Source organism: Phaethon aethereus (genome assembly GCF_964289735.1).
Source record: "Phaethon aethereus genome assembly, chromosome: 31".
In the NCBI taxonomy this organism is placed as follows: Eukaryota; Metazoa; Chordata; class Aves; order Phaethontiformes; family Phaethontidae; genus Phaethon; species Phaethon aethereus.
The window spans coordinates 1,628,078-1,640,408 of NC_138607.1; the positions used below are offsets into that span (position 1 = coordinate 1,628,078).

At 69.4% G+C, this 12,331-nt stretch overlaps 2 protein-coding genes across 2 annotated transcripts; one reads left to right on the forward strand and one right to left on the reverse strand.

Annotated features, from left to right (window-relative positions):
• Positions 1-1,387: 1,387 nt before the first annotated feature.
• RTN2 (reticulon 2) lies at positions 1,388-6,260 on the reverse strand (the record flags this gene model as incomplete). Its single annotated transcript, XM_082012099.1, has 10 exons — positions 1,388-1,430; positions 1,689-1,747; positions 1,847-1,893; positions 2,568-2,637; positions 2,962-3,100; positions 3,467-3,674; positions 4,281-4,445; positions 4,829-5,227; positions 5,318-5,362; positions 6,230-6,260. The coding sequence occupies 10 exons, from the start codon at positions 6,258-6,260 to the stop codon at positions 1,388-1,390; spliced, it is 1,206 nt and encodes a 401-aa protein (XP_081868225.1).
• Positions 6,261-8,232: 1,972 nt separating this feature from the next.
• On the forward strand, positions 8,233-11,392 carry VASP (vasodilator stimulated phosphoprotein; the record flags this gene model as incomplete). Its single annotated transcript, XM_082012100.1, is given in 13 exon segments — positions 8,233-8,264; positions 8,266-8,446; positions 8,869-9,037; positions 9,120-9,183; positions 9,333-9,373; positions 9,471-9,682; positions 9,759-9,868; positions 9,972-10,032; positions 10,230-10,272; positions 10,441-10,486; positions 10,729-10,807; positions 10,887-10,944; positions 11,117-11,392. Coding segments are annotated over 13 exon segments (1,134 nt in total). The 3' UTR covers positions 11,155-11,392.
• Between the last annotated feature and the right edge of the window lie 939 nt (positions 11,393-12,331).

A 12,331-nucleotide genomic window follows, 5' to 3' on the forward strand; every position in this document is an offset into this window, starting at 1 on the left:
GGACACGGGTGGCTGGCACCGGAGGCTGATGTCACCGGCGATGAGTCACGGTGGGGCCACGGCGACCGGGCGGCAGTTCCCACGCCCGTTCATTCATTCATCCATCTATCCCTTCATTCATTCATTCACCCTCCCGTCATTCATTCACCCTCCCGTCATTCATTCAAGCTCCGCCCCCAGTCGGCGGAGGCGGGCTCGGGGATGTCGCAGCCCCGGTTGTGTGTGTCCCCCCGCGCTGCCCCCAGGCCCGGGTTGTCCCCGGCCCCGGTGCTCCCCGGCCCCGGGTGTTCCCAGCCTGGGGGGTCCGGCCCCAGTGCTTCTGGTCTCGGGTGCCCTCGGTCACGGTGTGCCGGCCCGGTGCTCCTGCTGCCGGGTAGCCACAGCCCCAGTGTCTCGACCGGAATCTCCCTGGTGTCCCCAGCCCCGGTGCCCCGGCCGGGATCTCCCCGGTGTCCCCAGCCCCGGTGTCCCGGACGGACTTTCTCCTGTGTGAGGGCCCCGGTGTCCCCAGCCCCGGTGACCCTGGAGACGGGCTCTGTCCTGTGTCAGGGACCCGGTGCCCCGGCCGCGCTCTGCCCGGTGTCCCCAGCCCCAGTGTCCCCAGCCCAGGCCCCCTGGCCGGGCTCTCCCCGGTGTCCCCAGCCCCGGTGTCCCGGCCCCGGTGCCTCGGCCGGGCTCCCCCCGGTATCACGGGTGCCGGTGTCCCCATTCCGTCCCGTCCCCACGTGCCGCCGCCGCGGCCCGAGTAAACACGGCGCGTGTCGCCCCGGCGACGGCGTTCCATGCCCCTGACGTCACCACGTCCGGCGTCCTTTGTTTACGTCGCGCGGCAACCGCCGTGCCCTTGGCAACAGGGGGCGGGGCGAGGGCGGAGAGGGCGGGGTCAAGGCGGACATGGGGCGGGGATTGCGCCGCGGGGTTCCCGCGCGTTCCGCGGAGCGGGAGGGGACGCGAAGGGACACGGGTCTCCCTGGGGAGGGGGGAACGGACAGGGGAGGACCCAGGCGTCCGGGCGCGGGGGGGGGGCTAAAAATACCCCCCCCTTTCCACTCGTGTCCACTCATGGCCCCTTGTGCCCCGCTGTTGTCCCCGCATGGCCCCCTGGCCCCCCATGGCCTCACATGTCTCCCCCCACGACCCTGTGTGCCCCCCACGTTCCCCGTGTTCTCCTGTCCCCCTTGTGTCCCCACATCCCCTGCACAATCAAGCCCAGTTGTCACAAGAGTTTTTATTAAAGTGTGACCCCCCCACGCAGGGGGAGGAAGGACACAGGGGACACACACGATCCCCATCTCCCCCAAGGGACACCCCCACACACACAGGGTGGGGGGGACGTGGGGAGATCCCAGCCATCCCCCCCAGCTGTCACCTCGGGGGGGTCGGGGTGTCACTGCGGCTTCACTTTGGCACTTGGGAGCTTGGCCTGGATCCTGGGGGCATAGGGGCGTTGAGGGGGCAGAGCACCCCAAAACCCCCCCTGGAGCACCTCAAGAACCCCTGGGGGCACCCCTGAGCTGGGTTGGGGGTTCCCAGAGGCAGGTTTGGGGTACGCAGGGCAGCTTGGGGGTGCGGGGGGGGTTGCCAGGATGTGGACAGGAATGGGGTGTCAGGGTAGGGCTGGTTTTGGGGTGCAGTGGGTGGTTTTGAGGTGCAGGGGGTGGTTTTGAGGGGTGGGGGGGTGCTCTCACCTGGCTCGGAGGTGACTCAGGTGGTTCCTCACCAGACTCACGTACTGGTCGATCTGGGCCTGGGGACATTGGGCATGTGGGGGCAACTGGGGACATAGGGGGCAGAGGGGTACCTCTCAACCCTCCCCAGCCCCTCGTGTCCCCCCATGTCCCCGTACCTGGTGGTGCCGGTAGAGCACAGGGAAGGTGAACGCGCAGATGATGCCTGGACAGGGAGTACCACGTCAGGCCAGGTCCCTCTCCTGTCCCTATCCCCTCCTGTCCCCTGTCCCTATGCTGTACCCCTGTCCCCATGCTGTACCCCTGTCCCCATGCTGTACCCCTGTCCCCTCAAACCCCTGTCCTCAGGCTGTCCCCATGCCCTGTCCCCATCCCTGTGCCACCCCCCTGTCCCCAGCCACTACTTGTGTCCCCTACACCTGTCCCCTTGTCCCCAGATGTATCCACACTCTGTCCCTTGTCCCCAATGCTGACCAGTGTCCCTGTGTCTATCCCCAGGCCCCATGCTGTCCCCTGTCCCCACCTCTATGCCCTCTTCCCATCCTGTGTCCTTGTCCCCATGCCCCAGCCCCTATCCCTGTCCCTATTCCCATCCTGTGTCCCTGTCCCCATGCCCCAGCCCCTATCCCCGTCCCCATTCCCATCCTGTGTCCCTGTCCCCATGCGCCAGCCCCTATCCCCTGTCCCTGTCCCCATCCTGTCCCCATGCTGTCCCTGTCCTCATGCCCCAGCCCCTATCCCCTGTCCCCATCCCATCCCCATGCTGTCCCTGTCCCCATTCCCATCCTGTGTCCCTGTCCTCATGCCACCCCTGTCGTGTCCCCCTCCCTGTGCCATGCCCATCCCGGTGCCATCCCCATCCCCGTCCCAGTGCCGTACCCGCTCCCAGCAGCGTCAGCCCGTTGCAGACGGCCCCCACGTAGGTCAGCAGGTAGAACAAGAAGGCGAACTGCGGCCAGAGCCCGGCGTCACCCTCACCGTCACCCTCACCGCCCCGGGTGTCCCCCATACCACCAGTGTCCCCATAGCCCATGTCCCCAATACCCCTCATGCCCTTGTGCCTGTGGGGCACCCCGTGTTGCCCTGTCCCTCACTGTCCCCTGTACCCCCATGCCCTAGTGTCCCCATACCCACAATGCCCCCCATGGCCCTGGTGTCCCATGCCCCCAGTGCCCCCAGTGCCCCCACGCCCTTAGTGTCCCCCATGCCTCCATACACCCAATGTCCCCCATGCCCCCCATGCCCCCCGCCCGCCATGCAGGGTGACAGTCACCTTGAGGGACTCAGGGAGACTGTGGACGAGGAAGAGGCGGGCGAGGGTGCGGGTGGCGGCGATGAGGTGCCGGGCCAGGCGCCGGGCCCAGCGCTGCTGCTCCTCGGGGCTCAGCCCCACGGCCCCCTCCAGCTGCGCCCTGCACGGGGACAGGGACAGACATGGGGTGGGGATGGGGACAGCAGAGACAGGTGTGGGGATGTGGTTGGCAGGGACATGCCATGGGGTAGGGATGGGGACCACAGGGACACCCCATGTCATGGAGATGGGGGCAGCAAGGGACACCCCGTGCCACGGGGACAGGGGTGGCAGGGCCACCCAGGGCAAGGGGACAGGGATGGTAGGGCCACCCCGCAGGGACAGCACGGGCACCCTTTGCCATGGGGATGGGGACGGCAGTGCCACTCCACGCCATGGGGATGGTGACAGGCAGTGGGACAGGCAGGGGATGGCACTGGGAGGGTGACGGTGACAGTCCCGTGAGGGTCCCTGATGTGGCACTCACCGGCAGGGGTGCTCGGGTGGGTGCCGGCGCAGTGCCCGCAGGGCAGCGTGGTGCAGGCGCAGGGGCAGGGTGACACCCAGCACGGCCAGCGCCCCGTAGGCGCCCACGCTGATAGCGCTGAACCGCGCCAGGCACCCCAGGGTGCCCAGCGCCCCCACCAGTGCCAGCGCTGACCGCCCCGGTGCCCGCCAGTACAGCAGCTCCCACACTGCAGGGACATCACACTGCACCCAGGTCTCCCAGTGCCCCCCAGTATCCCCTCCAGTGCCCCCCAGTGCCTCCTCCAGAGTACCCCAGTGCTTCCCGGTGCCCCCTCCAGAGCCCCCCAATGCCTCCTTTTATCCCCTCCAGTGCCTCCCAGTACCCGCTCCCGAGCCCCCTCGGTGCTCCCAGTGTCCCTCCAGTGCTCCCCAGTGATCCCCCCAGTACACCCTCGAGCCCCCAGGGCCCCTCTTGTGCTCCCAGAGCCCCCCGAGTGCCTCCCAGTATCCTCTCCAGAGCCACCGCGCCCCCCCAGTGCCCCCCCAGCACCCAGTTGTCTCCACCCCGAGTGACAACCCCAGGTGCAGGGAAAGGGAGCACCCACCCCCCCGGGGTGCCCCCTCATGTGCGCCCCCCGCACCCACCTTGTCCCTCCATGGCTCCCGCGGGTGCTGCTGGGGTAGGGACGACACTTGGGGGGGGGTCACCCCTATTTTTAGTCACCAATCCCGCCCGGCCGTCTGCGTCCGCCCTGCAACCGGACGCCTGGGTCCCCCCCGCCGCCGTGAGCTTCCCCCCTCGCAGTGCCCCGAGGCCCTGATTGGCCGCTCACCCAGGACATCGGCTCCCGGCGGGCTCGGTGATTGGTCGGGGGGCGCCGGGGGCGGCTCCGGGATTAGGGTGGGGGCCGGGGGGGGCGCGGGTGGGGCCGGGCGCGGGGCGCCCCCTGCGGGCGGGGGGTGGAGCGCGGGCGGGGAGGGGGCCGCGGGCGCTGCTGCTGCGAGAAAGGGGTCTCAGCGGGCTGCGGGGCGGGGGCGAAACACTGTCCCAGGACCTTCATGGCCCCGAGCCCCCCCCGGGGATCCCCCATTGCCCTGAGATCCCCTCGGGACCCCCCCATGGCTCCCAGCCCCACCTTGGGTACCCTGTGACCTCCCCACTGCCCCCCAAGGGTGCCCCAGGACTCATCCTATCCCCAAGCCCCCCTTGGGGAACTCCCATTGCCCCGAGGCTCCCCGTGGAACCCCCATGACCCCCCGCCCCGCCAGGGTGCCTCGGGACCCCCCATGGCCCCCAGCTGCCCCCCAGAGACTTCCATCACCGTGAACTGCCCACCACCCAGGGACCTCCATCACCCTGAGCCCCCCCCGACCCCCATACCCAGGCTCATCGGGATCTCCTCTGTTTCAGGACCCCCCAACGCTGGGAGGGCCCCCCCCTCCTCCAGCTGCCCCTCAGGAGGGGCTGGGGGCTCCTCAGGACGCTTGCGGGGGGACCTGGCAGCCAAATGGGGATCCAGCCCCTGAGGGGAGCCCCCAGGAGGCCCCGAGCTCAGGCGGGGGGTGCGTCCCCGACGGGAGTCTCGGCGACAGCGGGGTCCCGACTCGTTGGGGGGACCCCCGCCCCTGAAGGTGATGTAGGAGAAGGTGAGTTCCTGGGGGGATCCCCGGGGTCGTCCCCCTGCCACCATCGCCCCATCTTCATCCTCATCCTCCTCTTCCTCCTCGGGGGGCTCCGGTGCCACCTGCAGCTCAGGGAATTCCGACTCCTCGTTGCCACCTTGAGAGGAGGATTTAGGGGGGTCAAGGGGAGGGTCGGGGCACCCCCATGCCCCCCCCTCCCAAATGGGGGGGTCTCGGCTCCACTCACCCTCTGTGGAGTCTGGTGTGGTGGAGGCCGTGGATGGAGCCTCTTCTGGAGGAGGGCAGAGGGGATATGGGGGCATGGGGGCCCTCCCCGGGTCCCTGTTGCCCCCCCCAGCACTCTGGTACCCCCAATGCACGGTGCCCCCCCCAAACCCACTCCTACCCTGCCAGTCCCTATGTTCCCCTCTGTGTCCCCCCAGACACTCCCTGCCCCGATGTCCCTGACCCCCGGTACTCCCAGTGCCTCCATTCTGGACCCTCCCAGGGCCCCATCCCGAGCACCCCCATCCCCGGTGTCCCCATTCCAGTCCCTCCAAGTACCCCCATCTCGGGTACACCGTGGCGATTCCCCCATCCTCAGCGGCTCCCTGTACCCCAGTCCCCGGCTCCCCATTCCCAGTCTCTCCATCCCAGTTCCCTCCTCCCTAGTACCCGCATCGACACCCACTCCCAGTGCCTCCACCCCCGTACCTCTGTCCCCAGCTGCTCCCAGTCCCTCCATCCCGGTTCCCTTCACCCCTGACCACTCCCGGTACCCCATCCCTGGTGCCCCCATCCCCGGTGCCCCCGGCTCTGGCCCCTCCCAGCACCCCATCTCCGGTACCCCCATCCTGGTGCCCACATCCCCGGCCACTCCCCGTGCCCCCATCCCCGGTGCCCCCATCCCTGGCCACTCCCGGTCCCTCTGTCCCCGGTGCCTCCATCCTCGGCCCCTCCCGGTGCCGCTGCCCCGGATACCTCCATCCCTGGACCCTCCCAGTGCCCCCATCGCCAGTATCTCCATCCACGGCCCCTCCCAGCGCCCCATCTCCGGTACCCCCAGCGCGGTTCCCTCATCCCCGGCCGCCCTCGGTGCCTCTATCCCCGGACCCTCCCGGTGCCGCCGCCCCTCTCGGTTCCCGGTGCCGGTGCGTACTGCAGTGGGCGAAGCCCAGGACCTGCCCCATGGCGGCGGCCCCCGCATGGGGCTCCCGGTTGTCCTCGGCCCCGTTGCCCCCGGGCCGGCCCCGCCGCGCATCACCGCGGCGCCATGGCGGGGCCCGCGGCGGCGGACAAAGGGCGGCGGCGGCGGCGGCGGCGAGGGCGGGGCGGCGGCGGGCGGGGTTCGGGGCGGGGCCGCACCGGAGAGCCGGGAACCGGGAACCGACACCAGGCACCGGGTACCGGGCACCGACACCAGGAACCGGGCACTGGGATCTGGCACCGGAGCCCCTCAACACCCCTCGGAGTCCCCAGGACCCCCCCGAGCCCTCCCAGAGCCCCCCTACTGCCCTCCCAGGGACCCCAGTATCACCTCAGAGCCCCCCAAGTAACCTGCCAGAGCCCCCAGTACGCTCCCAGAGCCTCCCCAGTGCCTCCCAGTGCCCCCAGTCCCCGGAACTAGAGAGCTTTGGGGGACACCGGGCGGACACTTGGGAGGGGCGCTGGGGGTAGTGGGTACCCGCCCCTACTCGGTGGGGCGCATCGGAGCCGTTGCCCTTTTAAGAAGGCGGGGGCCACTCGGTCGCCGTTACCGGGAGGGGTGGGACCGCGGGGGGGGGCGGGGCCGGGCGGGGCCGCGGGCCGGGACCGGCCGGTCCTTCCCCCCCGCCCCCCGCCACCGGAAGGGCCCGGCCCGGTCCCAGCGCGTCGCCGCCGTTGCCAGCATGAGGTGAGAGGCCGGGGCGGGGGCACCGGGGATATCGGGAGCTGTCACGGGGTTACTGGGCAGCACCGGGAAGACCAGGAACTGGCTACTCGGGGGTACTGGGAGCACCGGGAATCGCCAGTACTGGCACTGGAAGTTTGCACCCGGAGTACTGGGAGAAATGGGGAGCACTGGGAACTGGCACCGGGAGCACCAGGAACTGGCACCGGGGCACTGAGAGCAGTGGGGAGCACCGGGAACTGGCACCGGGAGAACTGGGAGCACCGGGAACTGGCGCTGGGAACACTGGGAGAACTGGGTGCACCGGGAACTGGCAGCGGGAGCACTGGGGAGCACCGGGAACTGGCGCCGGGAGAACTGGGAGCACCGGGAACTGGCGCTGGGAGCACTGGGAGAACTGGGAGCACCGGGAACTGGCACCGGGAGCACTGGGGAGCACCGGGAACTGGCGCTGGGAACACTGGGAGAACTGGGAGCACCGGAAACTGGCACCGGGAGCACCGGGAGCTGGCGCTGGGAGCACCGGGAGCCGCCCCGGTGATGGGTGGGACCCCGGGGGGTGACAGCGGGGACACCCGGCCCGTGGGTTCCCCTCCCCACGGGTGCTGACCCCCTCCCTGCCTCAGATTCCCCGTGCCGGGTCAGGTCGGTCCTACATAAACACAGACCCCCTCACGCGTGTCCCCGCGGATGTCCCGGCCGGGGGAGGGGCAGCACTCGGACGCGTGGGTCCACTCCGCACCCTGAGGAAGTGGGGGAGGGGCAGGGCCCGGACGCCTGTGTCCCCTGTGGAGAAGAGGAAGGAAAAAGGGGGGGGTGTTGGGGTGCGCTTGTGGGTTGGGTGCTGGGGGGGGTGGCAGCGCCCATGGGTGCCCCACGGCTGGTCCTGGGTGTGCCCCACCTATTGCGGTGCCCCATACCTGGTCCTGGGGGGGGTCTCCATGCATGGGGGTGCCCAACCCTCGTGGTCCCTCCCATCCAGGGTTTACCCATGTGGGGGGCAGTACCTCCACCCAGGGGGTCCCAAACCCAAGGGATCCCTGTAAAGGGAGGTCCCACACCCAGGGGGTCCCCAAGCTGGGGGCATCCATCACCCTGGGGGTCCCCAGGTCCCCACATCAGCAGCCCCTGCACCCAGGAGGTGACCATGCTGGGGGTCCAGCACTTAGGGTGTCCCACACCTGGGTGTGTTTGTGCTGAGGGGTTCTACACCCAGAGGGTCCCACCCTGTGGCGGGTGCCCACACTAGGGGGTCCCCAGCTTGTGGGGAGATGCCCGTACCAGGGGGTGCCCACCCAGCATTGCCCCCCCAGCGAGACGGTGCTGTGCAGCGCTCGGGCAGCAGTGCTACTCTACGACGACACCCACAAGCAGTGGGTGGCGGCGGGTGGGGGTCCCCAGACCCTCAGTTGTGTCCAGCTCTACCACCACCCCGGCACCAATGCCTTCCGCCTGGTGGGGCGCAAGATGCAGCCGGACCAGCAGGTGAGGGTGCCCAGAGGGCACCCATGGGTGCAGGGGGGTAGCCCTGGGTGTGTGGGGGCTATGGAGTAATGCTGAAAACAGCGAGGCTATGGGGCACCCATGGGTGCAGGGAACACTGGGCATGGGAGGGGCATGGGGCACCCAAAGGTACAGGAGGGGCTATGGGGCAATGCAAAGCGTGGGGATGCTCTGTGGGGCACCGATGGGTATGGGGGATGGCTCTGGGGGGGGACCCATAGGTATGGAGGGGCTGTATGGGGCACCCATGGGTGCAGGAGGAGCTATGAGTCAACGCAAAGCACGGGGATGCTCTGTGGGGCACGGATGGGTACGGGGGGGGCTCTGTGGGCCACCCCTGGGTGCAGGGGGCTGGGGGCACGCCTGGGTGCGGGCCTGCCCCCCACGCCTGCGGGTGCCCGCAGGTGGTGCTGAACTGCCCGCTGGGGCGCGGGCTGCGCTACAGCCAGGCCACCCCCCAGTTCCACCAGTGGCGGGAAGCCCGCCGGGTCTGGGGGCTCAGCTTCGGGGCCCCCCGCGAGGCCGCCCTCTTTGCCGCCGCTGTCCTGCGGGCCCTGCGAGCGCTGGAGGAGGGTGAGTATTGGCAGGGGGTCATGGGGGGCACCCCTGGGGGTCCTGACCCCATGGCCTTGCCTTGTGTCTCCCCCCTATCCAGGCACCCCGCTGTCCTGGCCGGACCCCGATGGTTTGGCTCCAGAGGAGCCCGAGCAGCAGGAGAGGTGGGGGACCCCCAAATTGGGGGTGCTGGGGGGGGAAACCATGATGTTGGGGTGCTGGGAGAGGGTTCCCCATGCCATGGGGGGACCATGGGTGCTGGGGGCCCCCCATGCTGTGGGGGGGCTGTGGCTGCTGACCCTTTCCCCCCCAGGCAGGCGCTGGAGGAGCCTGAGCGCCGTGGAGCAGCTGCAGGTGGGTGATGGGGGGGTCAAGGCTGACTCCCTTCCCCCACACTGGGGATGGGGGCTGCCCCTCAGAACCCCCCCTAAACCCCTTCCCCCCCCCACAGGCACCCAGGCCGTGCACACTGGAGGTCCCCCGCCACCCCCTGGCCCCCCGCCGCCCCCGGGGCCTCCCCCACCCCCTGGCACCCTGCCAGCCATGGGGGTCCCACCAGCCCCCCCCTTGCCAGTGGCGGCGGGTGCTGCCGGGGGGGTGCCCGGGGGGGGCTCCGGCTTTGCTGCTGCCATTGCAGGGGCTAAACTCAGGAAAGTTGGCAAGGTGAGGGGAGGGGCACAATGGGGGCGGGGGAAATAACCTGGGGGGGTGCTCTGCATCACCCCCTTTCTCCTGGCAGGATGAGGCGCTGGGTGCAGGGCCCCCCCCTGCACCCCCCAAGGGCGAGGGTGCCCGTGGGGGGGCCGGGGGGGGGTTGATGGAGGAGATGAGCGCCATGCTGGCCCGACGGTGAGGGGGGGGTTTGGTGAGGGTACCCCACTCAGCACAGTAGCCCCCCCCCCCCCCCAGGGGGGGCACCCCTGTGCCCACACTGACCCCCCTGCCCACCCAGGAGGAAAGCCAACCTGCAGGGGGACAAGCCAGCGCCAAAGAGGGACGAGGACGTCACCAGTGTGAGTGCCCCCCCCCCAATACCACGTTTTGGGGGCCCCCCCGTTGGGGGGTGCTCCGTGCGCCCTCCTATTCCCCGTGCCTACTGCAAGGACAGTTAATCCCCTTGTCCTCAGACAAGGTGGGTGACCCCACCGTGTCCACCCCCCGCGTGTCCACATCCCCCCCCCCGCCGCGACCCCTCTCTCTGCCCCCGCAGGACGAGACGGAGCCGGGCACTAGGACCCCGGCGCAGCCCGCGGGTGAGTGCCGGGCCTGCAACTCCCAGCGTGCCCCGCGGCCCACCCCCGTGGCCGGGCACGCTGGGAAATGTAGTCTGGCAGGCAGGGGAGCGTTGGGGGGCTTCTTTAGGGGAAGGAGAGGGGTTGGGGGGGCGGGACCCCCCCTCACCCGCTGCCCTCTCCCCACAGAGCCTGTGCGGAGGCCCTGGGAGAAGGCCAGCTCCACGCTGCCCAGGTGGGTTTTGTGGTGGGCAGGCGTGTTCAGGGAGGCATCTAGGGGCTGGAGCAGAGTTTTGGGGTGCCCAGGGAGGGGAGTTTGGGGTGCTGGGGGGGGGGTGTGTCTGTCGTACCCCCAGAGCAGGATTTTGGAGGCAGTGGCTGTGACGGGGGGCTGGCAGGTTGGGGGTACCCAAGACACAAGATGGGGGTAGCCAGGGAGGTCTTGGCAGGTCCCCAACCTATTTGTGCTCTTCCCAGGATGAAGTCGGCCATCCCGGCTGCCCCTGCCGACCCCCCCGGCCCTGCTGATGAGCCCGACCTGGAGCGAATCAAACAGGTACTGGGGTTGGTCTGGGGGGGGGGGGGGTATGGGAGGGTCCCCCCAAATCCACTCACCCTGTGCCCCCACCCTCCAGGAGCTCCTGGAGGAGGTGCGGAGGGAGCTGCAGAAGATGAAGGAGGAGATCATCGAAGGTGGGGGCACCATGGGGCAAAGGGGGGGGCTCATGGGACAAGTGGGGGGAATAGGACATTGGGCAGTGGGGCCAATAGGAGAGGGGTGAGTCCTTTGGGGGTGCTCCGGGGGGGAGTTGGAGGGGGATAATTGGGGCACCCCCCCCATGACGCTGTATTTCCCCACCCTCAGCGTTCGTGGTGGAGCTGCGGAAGCGGAGCACGCCCTAACCCCCCCCCAGCCCCCACAAGATGGGCCAGGATGGCGGGGGGGTGTCCCCCTACTTCCCCTCTCCCAGCCTCACACACCCCGCCCCCCCATTTCACCCCTCCACCGCCTTGGAGGGGGCTCCAGGCTGGACCCCCCAGGCTGTGCCTTACTGGCTGGGGGGGCCAAATCCGTTCCCCCTCCCACTGTGCCCCCCCCCCTAGTTTGGGGACCCCCTTTTTTTATACTTGGGGAGGGAAATGAGAGGTGGCCCCTCTTCCTCCCCCCTGGGGTCTTTTTTTATGCCACTTTTGGGTTTTTCACCTTTTTTTGGTTGGGGGGGGCAGCAGGGGGAGGTTGGGGTGGTCCCCCTCCTCTGCCACGAATAAACACGGTTATTTTGTACATGCCACCTGTGTCCTCATCAGTGTCAGCTGGGGGGGGGCCTGTCACCCACCCCTAGGGGCTCACTGCCCCCCAACCCTGCCCCTATCACAGCAATGAGAGGGACAGCGGGGGCTTCGCTTTGCTTTAATGGCACGTGCCAGCCCCCCCTGCGGGAGAAAAGCCCCGCCCACTCACCCTAAACCCACCCCCAGCCCGCCCCCCCCCAATCACAGCCCAGCCATGGAGTTGTGGCCCTGCCCCCTCCCGGGTACAGAACCCCTGCCCCTGAGGAGCCATGGGATTAGGCCCCGCCCTCTATCTTCCCCCAAGGGATTGTAAAGGCTCCCAAGGTCCTGGCCACGCCCCTGACACGTGCCCCCACCCACAACCCTTGCCTCTGCTCTAAACACCACCCCAAAAGGCTAAGCCCCGCCCCTCCAGGCCCCGCCCCTAATCCTTAGTATGGTGCCAATCCTCACCACAAAGGCACCTGGCTCCGCCCCCAGTGGCAGCCCACCTGAAGGCCTGTGCCCACGCTAGGCCCCGCCCACCATCATTAGTTCTGCCTGCCCATTGCACTCCACCCAAAGGCCCGCCCACTGCAGACCCCGCCCACAACCATTAGCTCCGCCCCAACTGTCCCTTCACCCGAACACCTGCCCTCCACCAGGCCCCGCCCATCACCACCTCCACCTACGGTGGGCAAGTCCCATCCCTCGCCTCGGGGCGCTGCCCCCAGCACCCTATCACCGCCCGCCTCTAGCAAGACCCGCCCCTAAAGGAAACCGCCGGCGGGAAGAGCACGAGCGCGTT